Consider the following 21,605-nt stretch of genomic DNA (forward strand, 5'->3'; position numbering starts at 1 on the left):
TAAGGTTATTACACATTTCTGCATTAACATACCATGTAATGTGCTATGAGCACAGCTCAGTTAAGGATGATTCTCTGCTCTCTGTTTGAGCAGGCATTTGTTTGTCTTTATAAGTTAGTTTGGACTGTATAACCAAACTAATATAAATTTTTATCTATGCCATCTAAAAGAATGGCATGATAAGTCCTGGGGATTTGGTAGCCAAAGGTTTATTGGCCCTGCATAATTGAAATCCTGACTGGAGAGACCATTGCCCCATACCTTTCATCCTCACGAGGAGATTTTAAATCTCCAACTTGACATCTCCGGAGTTTAAACCTGCTCCATTTCTCTAGTCCATGCCAGCTCCCATGGAGGCATGGTCCATGATTCTCACAACCATTTTTGGAAGACTTTCCTGAATTGTATAAGATTAGAGATAAAATTCTATAGATATTAGGCTCTGGCTTACTTCTTCTGTCTCTATTTTAGTATCTTTTAAAATTTTTTCTTCTAAGGCCTGTCTCAATTTTTCATATTTTTCTTATTGTATCCTATTCTTTTAGTATAGTCTTTATTTTTAAAAGCATTATCAAAATATTTTAATGCAAGACATAATGAAATCAACAGAGATTAAAAAGATGTATATCATTTTTGGCACATTTAATTGAATATACATTTTGTCTTCTAGTCCAAAAACAATTTTAAAGCCACATTTTAACATAAGTTAAAAACATACCAATTTCTTTTTAAAAAATTTATTATTAAGTTTTTTTCCTTCACTTTACATTCCAGACACAGCCCCCTTCCTCTTCTCCCAGTCCTGCCCTTCTACCCTCTACCCTCTTTCCCCTTTCCCCTTCCTCTTCTTCTCAGGAAAGGGGAGGGCCGTCTACCCTCGTATCAACCCTTCCCAGCACATCAAGTCACATCAGGACTGAGCATGTCCTCATCTACGAGGTCCAGGCAAGGCAGCCAGATAGGGGGAAGTGATCCAGAAGCAGGCAACAGAATCCATATCAGATGTAGTCCCTGCTCCACTTGCTGTGGGGCTCATATGAAGACTAAGCTGCCCAATGGTTACATATGCGTAGGGGACCTAGGTCCAGACCATGCATGCTCTTTATTTAGTCAGTCTCTGTAAGCTCCTCCCCCGAGTGGATCTGGGTTAATTGTCTGTGTTGGTCTTTTTGTGGGGTTCTTGTACCCTCCAGGTCCTTCAATCCTTCCCTCCACACTTCCACAAGGTCCCAATGACCTGCCCCATGTTTGGCTGCTGAGTCTCAGCATGTTCCAATCCACTGCTGGGTGTAGTCTCTCAGATGACAGTTACAATAGGCTCCTGCCTGCAAGCATAGCGGAGTGTCATTAATAGTGTCATAGACTATTAATAGACTTACCATAGGCTGAGTCTCAGGCTGGGCCAGCTATTTCCTCAATCTCTGTTCCCTCTTTAGCCTTGCATTTCTTGTAGACAGGGTAATTTGGAGGTCAAAGGTTTTCTGGGTGGGTCATTGTCCCCTCCCTTTACTAAGAGTCCTACCTGGCTGGAAGGTGGTCACTTCAGTCTCCATGTCCCCTGCCTCCCTGCTAGGAGTCTCAGCTAGAGTCTCACCCATATCCTCCCAGAAGCTGACCGTGTCACAGGTCTCTAGCTTGTCAAAGAGATGCCCCCCATTTCCCTTCTCTCTCTGAGACCCTTTCTACCACCCCCACTCTCTGCTTATGTGATCCCAACCCTCATTTCCCTACTCACTCCATCTCCTACCCAGTTCCCTCTCTTCATCCACTTTCTCTGTCTATTGTATTTTCCCTTCAGAGTGAGATTCAGGCAGCCTCCTTTGGGACATCACTGCTACTTAGTTTCTTTGGGTTTCTGGATTGTAGTATGGTTATCCTGTACTGTATGGCTAATATCATTTATAAGTGAGTACATACCCTGTGTGTCTTTCTGGATCTGGCTTACTTCACTCTGGATGATCTCGTCTAGTTCCATATATTTGCCTGAAAATTTCATGATTCCCTTGTTTTTAGCAGCTGAGTAGTATTCCATTGTGTAAATGTACCACATCGTCTTTATCCATTCTTTAGTTGAGGGACATCTTGATGGTTTCTAGATTCTGGCTATTATGAATAAAGCTGCTATGAACATACTTGAACAAGTGTCCTTGTTGTATGGTGGAGCATCTTTTGGGTATATACCTAGGAGTGGTATAGCTGGATCTTGAGGTAGAACTATTCCAATTGTTTTGAGAAAGCACCAGATTGATTTTCAGAAAGGTTGTACAAGTTAACACTCCCCCCAGCAATGGAGGAGTGTTGCCCTTTTTTCCGAATCCTCTCCAGCATGTGTTGTCACTTGAGGTTTTGATCTTAGCCATTCTGACTGGTGGAATCTGATGGAATCTCAGAGTTGTTTTGATTTGCATTTCCCTGATGGCTAAGGACACTGAACATTTCTTTAAGTGTTTCTCAGCCATTCAAGAGTCCTCTGTTGTAAATTCCCGGTTTAGCTCTGTAACCTATTTTTAATTGAATTACTTGATTTGTTGACGTTTAAATTTTTTTTTTTAATTTTAGATATTAGCCCTCTGTCTGATATAGGGTTGGTGAAGATCTTTTCCCAATCTGTAGGATGATGTTTTGTTCTATTGACAGTGTTCTTTGACTTACAGAAGCTTCTCAGTTTCATGAGATCTCATTTATTAATTGCTGATCTCAGAGCCTGTGCCGATGGTGTTCTGTTCAGGAAATTGTCTTCTATTCCAATGAATTCCAGACATTTCCATACTTCGTCTTCTAATAGGTTTAGAAGACAAAAGGTTCTAATAGGTTGTGCAGGGTGATAAAAAAACGGGTCTATTTGAATTTGTCTACATGTAGACATCCAGTTAGTCCAGTACCATTTGTTGAAGATGCTTTCTTTTTTCCATTGTATGGTTTTGGCTTCTTTGTCAAAAATCAAGTGCCCATAGGAGTGTGGGATTATTTCTGGGTCTTCAGTTCAATTCCACTGATCTACCTATGTGTTTCTATGCAATACCATGCATTTTTTATTGCTATTGCTCTGTTTTAATAACTTGAAATCAGAGATGTTGATAGCACTAGAAGTTCTTTTATTGTACAGAATTGTTTTGTGGCCCATCCTGCAGGCAAGTCGAGCAGGGTCTACCTGAAAGAGGGAGTGGGAATGATAGGGGCAGAGACGCAAAGAATAGAGTCAAGACAGGGTTCTGATCAAGACTTGTTTATTCGGCATTCAAGCAGCTCTTTTAAAGCAAAAAACCACAAATAACTTTCTCACGGTAACAGCCCATCTGCTTCTCTTGGCAAAATGTCCGAGGATTCACTCGAGGATTATACAGTTTGTTATCTAGTTCTCAGGAACAGAGCAGCCCACTGGAGAAACTGCCAAGGTCAGTTTATGAGAAACTGAACTTTAGATTAAACCACATCTGCCAAGGCCAAGAGGCAAAATTCCATTCCCAGACTCCTTCAGTTTTGGCTATCCTGCGCCTTTTACTTTTCCATATGAAGTTGATGGTTGTTATTTCCTGGTCTGTAAAGAATTGTGTTGGAATTTTAGTGGGAACTGTATCGAATCTGAAGATGGCTTTTGGTAGGATGACCATTTTTACTAAGTCAATCCTATCAATCCATGAGCATGGGATATCTTTCCATCTTTTAAAATCTTCTTCGATTTCTTTCTTCAAAGATTTAAAGTTCTTGTCATACAGGTCTTTCACTTGCTTGGTTAGAGTTAACACCAAGCTATTTTATATTATTTATGGCTATTGTGAAGGGTCTTGTTTCCCTAATTTCTTTCTCAGCCCTTTTATCATTTCTATAAAGAAGGGCTACTGATTTTTTTAGTTAATTTTATATCCAGCCAATTTGATGAGGTGTTTATCAGCTGTAGGGGATCTCTGGTAGAATTTTGGGGGTCACTTATGTATACTATCATATCATTTTTGAATAGTGATTCTTTGACTTTTTTCTTTTCAATTTGTATTCCCTTGAACTCAATTAGTTGTCTTTTTGCTGTAGCTAGAACTTCAAACACTATACTGAATACATTTTTCTCATTAATTTATTTTATTCACTTTATATCCTTGTAGCCTTCCCTCCTCCCCTCCCAATCCTATCATTTCTACCTCTTCCTTTCTTCCCTTTTCATTAGAAAGGGGAGCTTCCTTTTTTATTCACCCCAGCTCATCCAGTTGCAGAACTGAGCATGTCCTCTTCCCCTGTGGCCTGTCAAGGCAGTCCTGTCTGGGGAAAGTGATCTAAAAGCTTGCAAGTGAGTCTGTGTCTGACACAGTCCCCACTTCCCTTACTAGAGTAGCCACTTGAAGCCTAAACTGACCATCTGCTATATTTTTGTATAGGGCCTAGGTTCAGTTCATGCATGGTCCTTGATGCTTCAGTCTCAGTAAACCCCTCTGAGTCCTAGTTAGTTGGCTCTGTTGTTTTTCTTGTGGAGCTCCTGTCACTTCCTGGTCCTTTTCTCTTTCCTCTCACTATTTTCCAAGACTCCCTATACAACAAATGTTTGGCTGTGAGTCTCAACACCTGTTTTGAGACACTGCTGGGGAAAGCCACTCAGAGGACAACTCTGACAGACTCCTGCCTGCAAGCCTAGCAGAGTATCGTTCATAGTGTTGGGGATTGATGATCTCCGATGGGTGGGTCTTTGGTTGGGCCAGGTATCTGTTGAGAATTTCCTCAATTCTTCTGTATCTGCTCTATTTTTATTGAATAGTAATGGAGAGAGTGGGCAGCCTTGTCTTGTTTCTGATTTTAGTGGAATTGCTTTAAGTTTCTCTCCATTTAACTTGATGTTGGCTACTGGCTTGCTATATATTGCCTTTATTGTCTTTAGGTATCTGCCTTGTATACCTGATCTCTCCAAGACTTCAAATATGTTGGATTTTGTCAAAGGCTTCTTCAGCATCGAAGGAGATGTTGAGAGTGCTTTCCAGCCAACCCACCACCAGGCCAGCCTGGCTACATGGCAAGCTTTAGTCTTAACTTTACCTGACTAGGCTTGAGTTTCAGTTTTGGTTTTGGTTTCATAAAAGAGAAGCCACAAGGAAAGGGCAGCCAATCAGCATCAGCCCTAACGTCTGGCTGGGTGGGCCAGACATAGTCACAACATAAATATCTGGGAAAGTTCCTAAGCCACTGGACAATCCGGATTGGCCCCATGCCCAGCAATCAAGGCTGAAGTCACCTACTCATCCCTGGAATCCCCCTGACTATCTGTAAATAGGGCCTGTGAGCCTGCTTCTGGGTCTTCACCATTTTGTCAAGATGTTGGAGTTCTCCAGAAAATAAACACTTTCTGTTGTTTGCATATTACGTGAGTCTGGGGACTTTTCTTCAGTGAGATTCAGACCCTAACAATGATCACGTTTTTTTTCGTTCAGTTTGTTTATATGGTGGATTATATTGATGGATTTTCAAATATTCAACCATCCTTGCATTCCTAGGATGAAGCCTCCTTGATCATGAAGGATGATAGTTTTGATGTGTTCCTGGATTTGGTTTGTGAGTATTTTATTGAGTATTTTTACACCAGTGTTCATAAGAGATTTGTCTGAAGTTCTCTTTCTTTGTTATATCTTTGTGTGGTTTAAGTATCAAGGTTACTGTGGCTTCATGGAATGAGTTTGGCAATGTTCCTTCTGTTCTCTTTTGTGGAATAGTTTGAGAAGTATTGGTATTAGCTCTTCTTTGAAAGTCTGGTATAATTCTGTGCTGAAACCATCGCGTCTGCTTTTTTAGGTTGGGAGACTTCTGATTACTACTTTTATTTCCTTAAGGGTTATAGTCTATTTAAATTGTTTACCTTATCTTAGTAAGGGGTACCTCTGAAGAAAACAATCCATTTCATTTAGATTTTCCAATTTTGTGGTGTGCAGGTTTTTGAAGTAAGATCTAATGATTCTTTGCATTTCCTTGGTGTCTGTTGTTATGTCCCCCTTTTCATTTCTGATTTTTATTAATTTGGATACTCTCCCTCTGTCTTTTAGTTAGTTTGGCTAAGGGTTGGTATATATTGTCTATTTTCTTCAAGAACCAGCTCTTGGTTTTCTTGGTTCTTTGTATTGTCTTGTTTCTATTTTATTGATTTCATCCTGAGTTTGATTATTTTCTGCCATCTACTTTATTTTGGTATGTTTGCTTGCTTTTTTCTCTGAAGTTTTCAAGTGTGCTTTTAAATTGAGAATATGAGATCTCTCCATTTTCTTTATGAAGGCACATAGAACCATGAACTTTCCTCTTAGCACTGCTTTCCTTGTGTCCCATAAGTTTGGGTATGTTGGGCCTTCATTTTCATTGAATTTTAGAAATTCAATGAATTTTATTTCCTCCCTAATTCAGTGGTAATTGAGCGTTGTTTAGTTTCCATGAGTTTGTAGGCATTCTGCTGTTTCTGTTGTTGAAATCCACTTTAATCTGTAGTGCTCTGATAGAATACAAGGTGTTATTTCAATTTTCTTGTATTTGATGTGGTTTGCTTTTTGAGCGAGTATGTGGTCAATTTTGGAGATGGTCCTGTGAAGTGCTGAAAAGAAGGTATATTATTTTGTGTTTGAATGGTATGTTCTGTAGATATCTGTGAAGTTTAATTGACTCATAATGTTGTTTAGTTTCATTATTTTTTGTTTAGTTTCTGTTTTGATGATTTGTCCATTGGTGAGATAGTATTATTAGTGTGTGTGGTTCAATGTGTGATTTAAGCCTTAGTAATGTTTCCTTTACAAAGTGGGTACACTTGCTTTTGCGCCATATATGTTCAGAATTGAGATGTCATCTTGGTGAATTTTTTTCTTTGATGATTATAACTTGTCCTTTCCCATCTCTTTTGAATAATTTTGGTTGAAAGCCTATTCTATTGGATATTAGAATAGCTACTCCATCTTGCTTCTTGGGTCTGCTTGCGTAGAGAACATTTTTCTAGCCCTTTACTCTGAGGTAATATTTATTTTTATTGTTGAGGAGTGTTTCTTGTAGACAGCCAAATGATGGAATCTGTTTTTGCAACCATTCTGTCAGACTGTCTTTTTATTGGTGAATTAAGACCATTGATGTTAAGAGATATCAATGACCAAAGACTGTTAATTCCTGTTATTTTGATGTTGGTGGTGTTAGTGTGTGCACTTCCTTTTGTTTTTACTGGTATGGAATTATTTATTTACTGTGTTTTTTGGATGTAGTTACCCTCATTGAGATGGAGCCATCGGTCTTCCAGGCTATGTTATTATTTATATCTCAGCAGAAATACTGCTTTCACCCTGGCCTTCAGTGGAGTCAGTGATAAGCTACCAAGTCTATCTCCTTTTGTTTGAGACAGCAGGTAGGATGTCTTGTCAAAGTCACACCTTTTGCTTGATTTCCCTGTGAATTCATTGTACTAAGATGCTTTTGCTCTGACTTAAAAGGGTGAGTCTAGAATAAACCAGGCATCTAGCTTCTACTAGAGCCTCTCAGAAAGGTCCCATGTGTTGTGTGTTGGTTTATTAATTTTTCTTTCAATCCTCACTCCCTACTCAAGAACCATTCAACTCTGCCAGCGCGTTCCAGCAGTGGAGTTTTCCTTTTATTATTTTCTGTAGGGCTGAATGTGTGGATAGATATTTTTTAAATTTGGTTTTGTCTTGGAATATCTTGTTTTCTCTATCCATGGTGATTCAGAGTTTTTCTGGGTATAGTAGTCTAGGCTGACATCTGTGGTCTCTTAGGGTTTAAAGGTCTGGTTTAAAGCCAGACCTTTCTGGCTTTTATGGTCTCTGTTGAGAAGTCAGGTGTAATTCTGATAGGTCTACCTCTATATAATCACTTGGCCTTTTCCTCTTGCAGTTTTTAATACTTCTTTTTTTTGTTCCATATATTTAGTGTTTGATTATTATGTGGCAGGAAATTTTTCTTTTTTGGTCTAGTCTAATTGGTGTTCTATATACTTCTTGTATGTTTACGGCCATCTCTTCTTTTAGGTTGGAAATTTTTTTTGTTGAAAATGTTTTCTGGACCTTGGAGCTAGGACTCTTCATTTTCTATTCCTATTATATAGAGTTAAGTCTTTTTGTAGTATCACAGATTTTCTGAATGTTTTGTGTCAGGATTTTATTATTATTATTATTTATTTTGCTTTAACATTTTCTTTGACCGCTGTATCAATTTCTTCTATGGTATTTTCTATTCCTGAGATTTTCTCTTCCATCTCTTGGATTCTGTTGGTGATACTTGCATCCGTTGTTCCTATTCTCTTCCCTAGGTTTTCCATTTCCAGGATTTGTTTTGGTTTCCTTCAAAACTCTATGATGGTTTCTGATTTGGCATCAAAGGTGATACTGTCAAGGCCACAATGGTTGAAAGTGGCACCAACATTCTACAGCCAACAAAGTGGCCAACATATTTGTGAGCAGAGGATGTTCTGTGAGTGCCTTAGCTGATAGCTCAGGGCTTCATACAAAGGCCATTCTACCTGGCAAGCATCTCTTGGACAGTGTCTCCCAAGAAGCCCTCAAGACATATAAAAGCATATTTCTGTATCCACTCTCTTGCTAGTCTGTTGTATATGTGCTTTATTCGGGCAGGAAGATGTCCACAGGAATCTGGGAAGCCGCACACAAAGTCAACCCAAAGAGGATGCATACTTCTGTTGGTCTTGTAGGTGTAGGTTATTTCTGGCACTACTGGGTCACAAGGGTTGGGGTCACAGAGGGCAGATGGACAAGAGAACTTTGGACACAGTCAAGGCTGGGGATCACTGTGACCTCAGGATGTCCAGGCAAATGCTTCCATTGCTGTTGATATTAGGGTGACATATTTTGGTAGTGAAAGCAAGTTTTGGGGGCTTGAAAGAATAATCTGTAGGAAAGTTGATGGTCAGGAAGAAAAAAAAAACCTCCTTGGTAAGGACTGTCACTCAGGCCCACGATGTTAGCTTGCCAGTGGAACAAGTCATCACCCACAAGTCCTGCAGAACACTGAGCAGGAGGGTCCCTCTGTAAGTCAGTTCCTACTGGATCTGTTTCTGCACCATGCTCCTGCTGCTTGAGCCTGGGCAGCCCCAAGGGGCTGCTTCTAAGTTGCATCTCATAATTGTCCTAAACAGGTTGTAATAACAGCTCTCAAGGGCTAAAACTTCACATTGTATTTGAAATCAATTGCATAGGTTTAATACCTTAAATAAGAGTTAAACATAGTTTGTTGTAAACAAATATAACCTTAATTTTCTATCAATACACAATGATCTATACCAATGTAAGATTTTTGGCTAGCAGTTAGATTGATAATTTAAGAAGTGATTCAATAATATACCCTATTTCTATATTATACCTATATCCCATTTATCCTTTTTCACCTTTTCCCCCTTAACATTAGATAAGAAAGGATAGAAGAAAAAGGAGAGAAATCCCTGAGCCCAATCTCCTATACCACATTTCCTCCCTGAGCAAGATCATTTACAACTCCTAATTGAACCCCTTTTAATGATTGTTGGTATAATGTTATTTTGGAATGTATACACCTTACCCTTGTTCATTCAAATTCTGATTTCTCTTCCCCACTATCTGGTTTCAATTCAGACATTTCATTGTGATACTTATTCTAAGAATCACCTGTCTCAAGTTTGTGTAAACATGCTACTATTTGTTCTCTGAATTGTCAGTTAAAACAACCAGCCACAATGTTGAGCAATGGAGAGGATAGGGTGGGAGATCCTGGTTCAGAGTGGGAGGAAAAAGAAGGAAGCGGAGTTAGAGAGAGAGAGAGAAAGAGAGAGGAGAATCTGAAGAGAGGTCTTGGAAACATGTGGAGAGACAGTCTTGACCTAGGATATCACTAAAACCAAGTATAATGGGTGAATCTGAATGATAGGAAACTATGCAGGTTTGGAGATTTAGGATGGAGTAATCATTGCCCAGCATTCTGCTCTAGGTTAATTAAATAAATCCCAGTCTCTGTGTGGTGATTTGGGTATACAGCTGGTTTAGGAATAACTGCTTAACTAAAAGACTAAATATAACTAAATAATTAACTAAAATAATAAATATTTATATCCAACAACAAATGATCATAAAACTACCCAAAGCAAGTTGGGTTGACTCATCACGCTCTTAAAATTGCTTCCTGCTGTCTGGGGGTATCATTTTCCTTTTTTAGGGGCCCAAGAAAATTGGGATATTGGCCACTATTAACAATGCTAGCTGTCCCGTCTCTGTGTGCTATGAAAGTGCAGGCTTAAATGAAGTCCTGACTGAACAGTCTGTGAGGATGAACCAACTGGGGTCATCTGATATCAGCAGCTTTCTTTGAAGTTGTCTTGAAAGCAAGTTTTGATAAAACAGCTATCACAGCAGTCTGAGGTTGGATCAAATATGTTTCAGCATGCTTCTCTGCATCTTTTCAGCATCCTCCAGGATGAATCCAGTTAGGGCTGCTCTAACTTCACTGGTCCTTTTGTTCTACAAACATATCATCTTTCACAAGTAATATCCATTTTTGCATTAATACATGTATGGAATGTCAATAGTGTACAGATCTCTGCTTTTTGCATGAGCAGGTAAAAGACATCTTTCGTATAAACTAGTTTGGACTGTACAACTGTCTCATTTTGGGCTTTGTTGCTGTGGAGGGACACTGTGACACAGGCCGACTCTTCTAATTGGTGTTGGTGCAGTTTCAGAGGTTCAGTCCATTGCAATCATGGCAGGCAGCATGGCAGGCACGGTACTGATGAAGGTAGTAGAACAGCGCTGCCATCCACAGGCAGCCAAGAGGGTGTTCTCTTGTGCACAGGGTGGAGCATGAGCATAGGAGGAGACCTCAATCCCCCGTGACACACTTCCTCCAATGAGGCCACACCTACTCCAACAACATGACACTTCCTAACAGTGCCACTCTCCATGGACCACACATTCAAACACGAGTCTATCAGGGAAGAACCTATTCAAACCCCAAACTGTAAAAATTTTCATCCATGCCATATGAATGAATGGCATGATGCGTCCTGAGGATTTAGTAGCCAACAAGATTTATTGGCTGTGCAGAGTAGAAGGTCTGGCTGAAGATATTTTCATGTCTAAGCCAGTCTCAGAACTATTCCCTTGCAGAGGGTCCAGCAATATGTGTTACCTGTTGTTGGTCCTCTTGATTTTTCCTTCATGTCTTCAGCCAAGATCTTCAGGGGGTTTTCCCCTGGTCAAATCTGATTTTTATAAAACTGGATGAAACCGGGTTTGTTTGTTATTGTTTTTTTTTTTTTTTTTTTTTTTTTTTTGTATTTTTGTTCCCATCCTGGTGAAACAAATACAGAGACATTTCTCCAGTGTAATACATTTCCTGTGTTCCATCCTGAAGTTAGGACAACCTTAATATAAACAGGCTGATTTAGTTCAGGTTTTTGTTTTTGTTTTGTTTTTTTAATAAGCCAATGTCTCTCAGAGGCTGTTATTTTTTTTTTGTTCATCACTTAAAAATATAAAGTTCCTAAAGCATTACATAATATATATCTGAGAGTCTGTTATACCTTTTTGTTGGTTAAGCATCTTTTAAAGTATGATTAGATCTGTCTACAATGGTTTTTTGATTAAGGTTGTGTTATACCTTTAATATGCTTTATAATATGATATGCAGAAACTGCTTCATTATACTAGAGACATATGCTGAAGCACTGTCAGTTTTAATCAGTACAAGTATTTCTTCTCATAATTGCCATAGCATCCAAGAAATGCGTTAACTACAGAATCAGCTTTTCAGAACTTAAAGCAGTTACCGCTGAAATCCTGAATGTGTCTATGGTATAGCACACACATTTTAATTTTCCACTCTGCAAAACTAAACACATCCATTTGCCAAACATCATTTCTTTGGGTACCTTCTGGGTTATTCCCTGCAGGTAATGGAGTTTCATTATAAATAGAATAGGATATTTTCTTATAAATTCCTTGGCTTTTTGCCAAGTGAGAATAAAAAACATCCCCTTTTAAACCTTTGCTGTTAACATGGTGTTTCTTGTGAAATTCTGACACTAGCACATTTCTTATTAATAGTTTATCAATTCCATCATCACCTTATACTAGAGGGCCTATTGGACACATATGGGGTCTGATATGTTATATACAATTTCTATTCTGATCACTTGTACTTGAATAAACAGTGAAGTCAATTTTGAATCATCCTGAATAACTTCAGCCGTTTTTATATGCAAAGCAACTCTTTCTGCATATTGAGAGTCAGTAATAATATTAAGAGACTCAGGAAAATTTAATAGTACCATAAGAATGGCATAAAACTCTGAACTGAAACATATAGGCTTTGAATTACTTTATTTTTTTTTCTGACTTATAACCAGTTAATATAAATGTGAGTGCTTCAGGAATTGGTGTTCTTTTTACTGTGGGAGAATTCAGTTAGTTCTTTTTATAAACTGAAGTCATTTGGTTTTGGAATATTAGTTAATTTCTCTTAGTTCTACAACGTCTCTGCCAATCTTCATTGATTATGCATAATGACATAATCTCAGCATTATTATGAGAAACTACAATTTCTGTTGGGTCTGTTCCTGACAATTGACAATTCTTCATTTTTTAAAATTTCTCCTTCATAATTAAATCAGAAACCATTTCTATGTCTTTAATTTTTTTTTTTTTTTACTTTGTATGCTAAGATCCATTCTAAAATACAATCAATCACCCTTTTGTATAATGAACCAAATATGAAAATGAGTTGAGGGGAAAATAACCAAAACACAGTCTCTCTACAGAGCTTCTGAGTTTTGGGAGGAGCCTTTAATAATCAGCAGCATGACTATTATCAGCCCACCTGAGAGCAAAACAAACCTAGAGGTTTTTTGCAGTGTGGACCTTCTGGTGGTAGACAAGATGTGATTTCTGTCTGAAACCCTTATAGCAGATTCCACAAATGTAGGGCCTCTCCCCAGTGTGGACCCTCTGGTGCATGTGGAAGTGTGAGGCCTGACTGAAGGCTTTCCCACACTGCTGACACATGTAGGGTTGCTCCCCTATGTGGACCCTCCTGTGAGCACTAAGCTCTGAGCTCCATTTGAATTGCTTCCCACACACCTTACACTTGAATGGCTTCTCTCCAGTGTGAATTACCTGATGGATTTGGACATAGGACCTCTGGCTAAAGGCTTTCCCACATGTGTCACATTTGTAGGGCTTTTCTCCCGTGTGCACCCTCTGGTGGGACTGGAGGTTCGAGGCCTTACTGAACCACTTCTGGCAAGCATTGCATTTGAATGGCTTCTCACCAGTGTGGATGCTGCGATGAGCCTGTAAACTGGAGGCATGACTGAAGCCTTTCCCACACTCCTCACATTTATAGGGTTTCTCTCCTGTGTGGACACTCTGGTGACTGTGAAGGCTCAATCTCCAGGTGAAGTGCTTCCCACACACATCACATCTGTATGGTTTCTCCCCAGAGTGAACTCTCTGATGGGCTTGAAAATTTGAGCTCAAACTGAAGCGTTTCCCACACACATTACAGGAAAATGGCTTTTCTCCTGTATGGACCCGCTGGTGGCTTCGGAAGTTTGACACTGAACTGAAACCCTTATTGCATTCTTCACATTTATATGGCTTCTCTCCTGTGTGGACCTGCTGATGGCTGTGAAGGTTGGAATTTGAGCGAAAGCGCTTCCCACACTCATCACACTTGTAGGGTTTCTCCTCAGTGTGGACTCTCTGGTGCCTGTGAAGGTTGGAGCTATAAGTGAAGCATTTGCCACAGTTGCCACACTTATATGGCTTCTCTCCTGTGTGAGTTCTCTCATGGATCTGGCGGTGTTCCCACTTTGTGAAGCCCTTCCCACACACCTTACACTTGTAAGGTTTCTCTCCTGTGTGCACTCTGCTGTGGATTTTGAGATCCCACTTGCGGCTGAAGCCTTTCCCACAACTGTCACATCGGTAGGGCTTCTCACCCGTGTGCACTCTCTGGTGATTCTGAAGGTTTGAGCTCTGACTGAAACTCTTGCCACAGTTGTGACACCAGTAGTGTTTTTTTCCTGGAAGAGCACTTTGTTGAATGGGGACAATGGAGTTATGCTTTGTGTCCACATGTGTACTACATACAGGGGACTCCTTTCCTAAGAGGACCTGCTGATGGAGTTCTAGGCCAGGGCTGTCAGCGAAGACTTCTTGGCCCTTGCTGCACTGGTAGGTCTTGTGTTCTGTGTAAACACTATGCTGAGTGAGGGGTGATACATGAAAGATGACTTTATCACAGTCACTGTTCCTTTGGGCTTTCTCTCTTTTAAGGAGTATATTGTTATTGCGGTGGGACATGCAACTTGGAATGTCAACATCCGAAGCCAACAGCATTGCACTACTTTTCACAGGAGTCCGTGGACAGTGTTTCTGATGGTTCTTTCTCTCACTAAGATGTGTTTTACTCCAAGAATGCTGAGCTCTGACAGACAGAAATTCCTCATATTGAGTAACACTGGAAAGGTTGTTTGTGAGACTCTCAAGATAGCTGTCATACCCTGAGGCCCAGGAAGGCTCTTGCACTCCCACATGGCAGGAGGAATGACATTGCTCCAGGAAGTGAGAACCTTTTCCTTGAGTGTTTATGACAGCTTGAGTTTTGGCCAGTTTGTTGATATCATGGTTTGCCATTTGCCAGCATGGAAGACGCCCCAATGAAAGGCACCTTATTAATGCCTCATGAAGACACTCCATCTTCTTTGGACTCTGGGTTCCTGAAAGCATAGAGAACAGAAGGTGATATCAGCAAGGATGGGTCATCAAGGGTCTGAGTTCTCATTTCTCTCTGGAAGTGTTAACTGGAGACCAGGGTCAAAGATGAATGTCCGAGAGCTCTGAGCAACAACAGCACACACTTAAGAGCAAGGCACATTTGACCATGGTGGAAAATTTAGGGTCGGCTGAGGAGTGAAGGCTTAAAGTCATCGTCAGCCTCTGCTGAGTTCCTGCCTCACTGTGCTCCTGTGTAGCTGTGCAGATGAATAATGGGAAGGAAGCACTGAGCAGCAGCTGGGCATTTTCAATTCAGGAATGGTGTGGGCTACAGTACACATGGCTGTGAATCTTCACTGAGACTGGAGCAAGCAGAGAAAACCAGACCTGCCCTGTCTTAACCTGTCTGAAAACCAATTGATTCACCTGAGTAGGAGCCAGGGAGAGAGACTGTAATTGGAAGGCACTGGGAGGTTTGGAGGCTGAGAGAAAGAAATCAGGTATGCAGAGATTCCTGCAACAGCAAAGGCAGAGAAGACCTTGTCTTGGCCAAGGAAGACACTGTGTTTGCGAGCACACCTGTACAGGAGCTTGAAATGACTTCAGAACACAAGCTCGCGTGGAAACTGTGAGAAGAGAGCTACAGTGTTAGGATGGCAAGAATCAAAACACATCTGCTGATTAGGGAAGGGCTTTTCCTGGTTAAAGAAAAATGCACGAGCAGGATCGATCTGGTTTCCTTCAAACGCCTCGCCAGACTCACAAAGGAGCAGGGGGAAGCAGTTCAAAAAATGAGGCAGATCCCAGCTGCCAACCTACAGCAGCAGATGTCCTGACAGAATAAGAAAGGTTGCAACACTATCTGCCAGGTACCCCAAGAAAACAAGAAAATGAACAAACTATCAGGATGGTGTTGGTATAATATTCTTTTGAAATGTATGCACCTTACCCTTGTTAATTCAAATGCTGATTTCCCCACCCCCAACTCTCTGGTTTCAATCCGGACATTGCATTGTGATACTCACTATAAGCATCCTGTCTCAACTCTTGTGTAAACAGGACAAAATAAAGCAACTAGATACAATGTTGTGCAATGAGAGGAGCCAGACAGGAAAGAGGGGAGGAACTAGAGAGCAGGAAAGGAGTGGGAGGAGAAGGACAAGAAGAGAGTGAGGAGAGGAGAGCAAGGAGAGCAGAGCTGGAGGAGAGATCTTGGAGGACGTGGAGCATGAACCAGACCTAAGATTTCACAAAAAGCAAGTATAATGTGGGAAATCTAAATGTTAGGAAACTGAGGGCTTGGAGGTTTAGGAGGGAGTAAATATTGCTCAGCATTGTGTTCTAGGTTAACTAAAAACCCAGTCTCTGTGTGGTGATTTGGTTATACAGCTGTTTAAGATTAACAGCAAGCTTTACCAGAAGATAAACCAATAGTAAATATTAATCATATCATACAACAGGATGGGTATTGGTATAATGTTCTTTTGGAATATATACACCTTACCCTTGTTCATTCAAATGCTGATTTCTCTCCCTCACTCTCTGGTTTCAATCCGGACATTGCATTGTGATACTTATTCTAAGCATCACCTGTCTCAACTTTGTGTAAACATGCCAAAATAAAGCAACTAGCCACAATGTTGAGAAAGGGAAAGGAAGCAGGAAGAGAGGGAGGAGCCAGAGGACAGGAAAAGAGTGGGAGGCAAAAGGGCGGGAGCAGAGCTAGGACAGCAGGGGCTGGAGAACAGATCTTGGAATGATGTGGAGAAAGGACCAGACCTAAGATTTCACAAAAAGCAAGTATAATGGGTAAAATCTAAATGTTAGGAAACTATGAGGGCTTGGAGGTTTAAAAGGGAGTAATTATTGCCCACCATTGTGTTCTAGGTTAATTAAAAAAAAAAAAAAACCCAGTCTCTGTGTGGTGATTTGGTTATATAGCTGTTTAGGATTAACAGCAAGCTTTACCAGAAGATATATCAACAATAAATATTAATCGTTACTTACAACAGATGGGAAACAATGACGGTGAACCAAACAACTTGTGAAGCTGAAACAAAAAGGAAGTGAAGTAGAAGGTCCAGTGATCCTGGGACAAAAGTTTTGTGGCTTGAATGACACACTGAGAATTCTAAATGTCAGTGGGAGAAACAGGAAGAGGAACAGGGCTGCAGGTTGGGAGAGGATGCTCTTGTGAAGAGGAAAGGGTTTCTGGGGATGGACATTGCTGCAGCTGCACCAGGGCCATGGCTTCAAGGAGCCATTGCTCACAGTGTGCAAGCACTCTTTTGGTGAATGTCATTATAACTGAAACTAAACCAACGGCAACAGGTGTGACTGTGTTCAGGCAACAGGGGAGCAAGTGCAGCATGTAGAGAGTGAGACACATGTAAAGCTGCCCCTCAGAGCCAGGCCTGCAAGGACTTCTGAGCAGAGGAATGCAGAGAAAAAGAAAGAGAGGAGAGAGACACACTCACACACAGAGACAGAGACAGAAAGAAAGACAGAGAAAGAGAATGGCACTCCACTGGGAAAGAGCATTTTGGCCAGAAAGAAGTAAGTCACAACAGCTGAGACAGAAAAGGGAGCAGCACAATAAGACTATTCAGTTGTGGGGAGAAGATGCCCCCAAGACAAGAGCAGAAGTGGTGCTGGGTGTCCTGTGGGTGCATGCACTTGTCTGGATCAAGGACACAAGAAATCAGCTGTGGAAACTCTCTGCAGCTAAGGAAAGCCACTGAGGCCAGGTGTGTGGCAGGGGCTACACACCTAGATAGAGACTCAGAGAGGCCACTGTGTGAAGCTGTGAAGCATGGATTGACATGGAAACCCCAAGAGGATACCACAACCATGGGATCTGTGCTAAAGAAAGCTGCTAACAGGGAGAAGACAGCCCAAGATAAACAAGTGTGTTACAGTCAACAAAGCTGAAAGAAGTCAGAGATCTAGAGAGCATTTTGACATCAGACAGGGTGTTGCAGAGTTTGGAGTTTGCTCTCCTGGTTTTGATTCTTATTTTGGTTCAGAATTTCCTTACTGTGCTCCTTCCCTCCCTTTTAGAATCATATAGTCTGTGCCATTGTATGTTGGATGATGTGATCTGCTTTTTTATTTTGATATTTTAGGAGGTTATAGGTAAGAGATTGCATCAGTCTAAGATGAGGCTTTGAGCTTTGGACTTTTAAACAGGGTTGATACTGTGATAGTGGGGACTTTTGTGGTTGGACTGAATGCATGTTGCATTCTAATCTGGCTACAAGCCTGCAGGGGCCCAGGGAGTGGAATGTGGTGGTTTGAATGAGAGTGGGCTCCACAGGCTGAAGTGTTTGAATGCTTGGTCCATAGGAGGTGGTTTGAAGGGATCAGTAGGTGTGGCATTGTTTTGAAGAAGTGTGTCACTGGGCCTCTCTCTTCCTGCTGCCTTTAGATCCAGATGCAGAACTTCCTGCTACCATGTCTGCTGAATGCTGCCATGTTCCCCACCATGATGATTGTGGACTAAACCTCAGAAACAGTAAACAGGCCACAATTAAATGCTTTCTTTTACAGGAGTTGCCATGGTCATGGCATTGACTAACACACACACACACACACACACACACACACACACACACACACAGGCACACACATGCACACACAGGCATTCACACAAACCCACACCCACCAGCACGCATACTCCCACTCACAAATGTTCATAAATTTTTATTTAAAGCACACGATCTATGTGTAAATTTCAGTCTTAAAAAATAAAGTGGAGGCTGGAGAGATGGCTCAGCGATTCAGAGCAATGGCTATACTGACAGGGCACAGGCTGGGTTTGCTGCACCCACATGCTCATTCAGAACCATCTGTTACTCCATTTCCAGAGCATCTGATGCTTTCTTCTGGTCTCTATGGGCACCACAAGTGAATGTGGTGCACAGACAAATATGCAGACAAAACACTCAAATATACACTAACTACAGTGTAACCAAGACATCAGAAATCAATCTTTGACATTGCCAGGGGACACAGGGCACCATCCTCACCCACTGACAGAAGGTTCCTGAAGTTCTCCAGCATCACATCATGGTACAGCTTCCTCTGGGCAGCATCCAGGAGCTCTAGCTCCTCCTCACTGAAGACCACGGCCACGTCCCTAAACGTCACTGCCTCCTGGAACAACAAACATGCCACCTCAGCTTCTTAGCAAATTCCAGGAGGACCTGAGCAACTGTTTTCAGAGTCCCTACTGTCTTAGTTAGGGATTTTATTAGTCATGTACTAAACCCCATGACCAAAAGTTAAGCTGGCTTACACTTCTGTTTTTCTCTTCATTTTTGAAGGAAGTCAGGACAGGACCTCAAGCAGGGCTGGAACCTGGAAGCAGGAGCTGATGCAGAGGCCATGGAGGGGTGCTTTCTGGGTTGCCTCTATGGCTTGCTCAGCCTGCTTCCTCACAGAACCCAGGACCACAAGCCCAGGGATGGCACCACCCCATGAGGGCTGGCCCTCCCACATTGGTCATTAATTAAAATACCTTACAGGTGGATCTTACGGAGGCTCCTTCCTCTCTGATGACTCTAGCTTGTGCCTAGTTGACACACAACACCAGTCAGTACACTATTCACCCTTTCCATGCCTACAGAGAGGGTAGGGGTCAAAAACAAGAAAACACTGGTGCAAGAAACTTGGTATCTTTTCTGTAACTGGCTCACTAGGTCCATCGCTATTAAATGGGAAGTCATGGATGTCAGACTTGGAGAGTGCCAACCTGTGTGGGGAATAACATGCTGACTCTGATGTTGTCCTGGAACTCACTCTGTAGACTAGGCTGACCATGAACTCAGAGATCCTCCTGCCTCTTCCTCATGTGTGCTGGGGTCAAATAATGCCCAGCTCCTCCTGGACAGTACAGCTAGGGTGTACCTTCATCCCCAAATCCAAAATGCTCTAAAATCCATTTCATGAGTTATAACATTTAAAATGTTTACTGTTGTGGAACATTATGGATTTCAGATTCAGAATACTTAATTAGTAAAGCCTATGCAAATATTTCCAAATCCAAAAATTCCCCATTTTGAGAAATGCTTGTGTATCCAGAAGTATCTGGTGGATGGCACTCAAGTCTGAATCAGTCATCATGTCCTTAGCCCTGTCAATGTCACAGGCTGTACTGGCTAGTTTTGTGTTAACTTGACACAAGAATTCAAATAAGAAAATGCCTCCTAAGTTGGACTATAGTGGCACAGACCTTTGATCCCAATACTTGAGAGGCACAGGCCAGCCTAGTCTACGAAGAGAGTTCCAGGACAGCCAGGGCTACATGGAAAAACCCTGTGTGGCTGACATCCCGCCCCCTGCACTGAAAGAGAGACCCCCATAAGATCCAGCAGTAAAGGATTTTTTTTTTTTAATTAATGACTGATGTGGCAGGGCACAGGCCTTTGTGGGCAGGGCCATCCTGGGTTAGTAGTCCTGGATTCTATAAGAAAGCAGAATGAATAAGCCATGGGGAAAAAGGAGGTAAGTAGCACCCTTCATGGCCCCTACTTCAGCTCCTGCCTCCAAGTTCCTGCTCTGTTTGAGTTCCTATCCTGACTTCCTTCAATGATGAACAGCAACATAGAAGTGTAAGCCAAAACCTCTTTCCTCCCCAACTTGCTTTTTGGTCATGGTGTTTTGTTGCATCTACAGAAACCCACACTACTAGGGCAGGGTGTGGTTAGCTTTGACCCCAGCACACATGAGGAAGAGGCAGGAGGATCTCTGAGTTCATGGCCAGCCTAGTCTACAGAGTGAGTTCCAGGACGACTATAAAGGGCTATATAGAGAAATTCTATCTCAGGCAGGGAGAGAGAGGAAAAAAAAACCCATATAAGACACAAGTCTTTGGAAATCTTCTGAAGCAGACATTCAGGTCTCATTCTGTGTTCTCAGGAACACACCTTGGCCAACAGCAGTGGCATTCAGGGTCATAGGTGCGAACACAGGCTCTGCAAACCTTAAGGACGTTGGTTCATAAGCTCTGGCTTGGACAACTTCTCAGGGCCTCAGTTTCCTCATCTGTATACCAGTACCTACATCACAATTTCCCTGAATGGACTAAATGAGACCACAGAAAAGACATGCACTAAGCAACCAATATATGTCCAGCAACATCTTCTCTGTATTATGTCATTCATGGCCACAGTGTTCCATAAAGCCCGCATCATATGTGTGTGTGTGCATGTATGTATAAAAGCACCGTCTATATACACATAAGAAGTATAAAACAAAAATTTAATTAAGTAAGTGAAAGGTTCCAAGACACTATTTTTAATCCCTTACCAAAAAAACCATAGATTTTTTTAAAGTGTCCAATTTAGGCTGGAATACAGAGAATCAGTGATACTTAGGGCTACAAATTAACTGGGAACATCACCACTTTTATTAGTAAAGCAAGTGTTTACCTCTTGGATCTGATTGTACTCGTAGCTGAAGAACTTTGCTAAGCAGAATATACTCTATTGCATTAGTATTCATGTTGTTTTGGTCCATTCCCCCATCCCCACGACAGGATTTCTTAGAATAGCAGAGCCCTGGCTATCCTGGACTTACTTTGTAGATCAGGATGGGCTTGAACCCAGCCTGACTCCACCTCCCAAGTGCGGAGACTAAAGGCATGCTGTACAGCACTCAGCTCTATTCAGGTTTCCATTTCCTGAATCACACCTCCTGGGGGCTCAGCAGGCAGTTTTCTGGCTGCTGGTGTTTCCACATCAGAGCAAGGGATCATTCCATCACAGCTTGTCTGTACACACATCTGTCCTTTCTTCACTCCTTCATCACCCAAGATGGGTCAACTCCAGAAGCTGTGCAGATAGCGGCAGCCAGACCCTCCCTGGTTACTCAGGATGTGAATGCTCAGGA

At 41.5% G+C, this 21,605-nt stretch overlaps 1 protein-coding gene across 1 annotated transcript in view; it reads right to left on the reverse strand.

Moving 5' to 3' along the window:
- Nucleotides 1–12,215: 12,215 nt before the first annotated feature.
- LOC129669039 (zinc finger protein 235-like) overlaps nt 12,216–21,605 on the reverse strand; it is a 9,872-nt gene continuing 482 nt past the window's right edge. Inside the window, exons 2-4 of the mRNA XM_055597116.1 lie at nt 20,642–20,697; nt 18,743–18,898; nt 12,216–14,716 (exon numbers count right to left, since the gene is read on the reverse strand). Of these exons, the coding sequence (XP_055453091.1) occupies nt 12,831–14,716; nt 18,743–18,898; nt 20,642–20,697 (2,098 nt within the window). The 3' untranslated portion in view covers nt 12,216–12,830. The remainder of the gene's footprint in view (nt 14,717–18,742; nt 18,899–20,641; nt 20,698–21,605) is intronic.

The sequence above is a fragment of the Psammomys obesus genome, unplaced genomic scaffold (assembly GCF_907164565.1).
Source record: "Psammomys obesus unplaced genomic scaffold, mPsaObe1.curated_primary_1811, whole genome shotgun sequence".
Taxonomy (NCBI): Eukaryota; Metazoa; Chordata; class Mammalia; order Rodentia; family Muridae; genus Psammomys; species Psammomys obesus.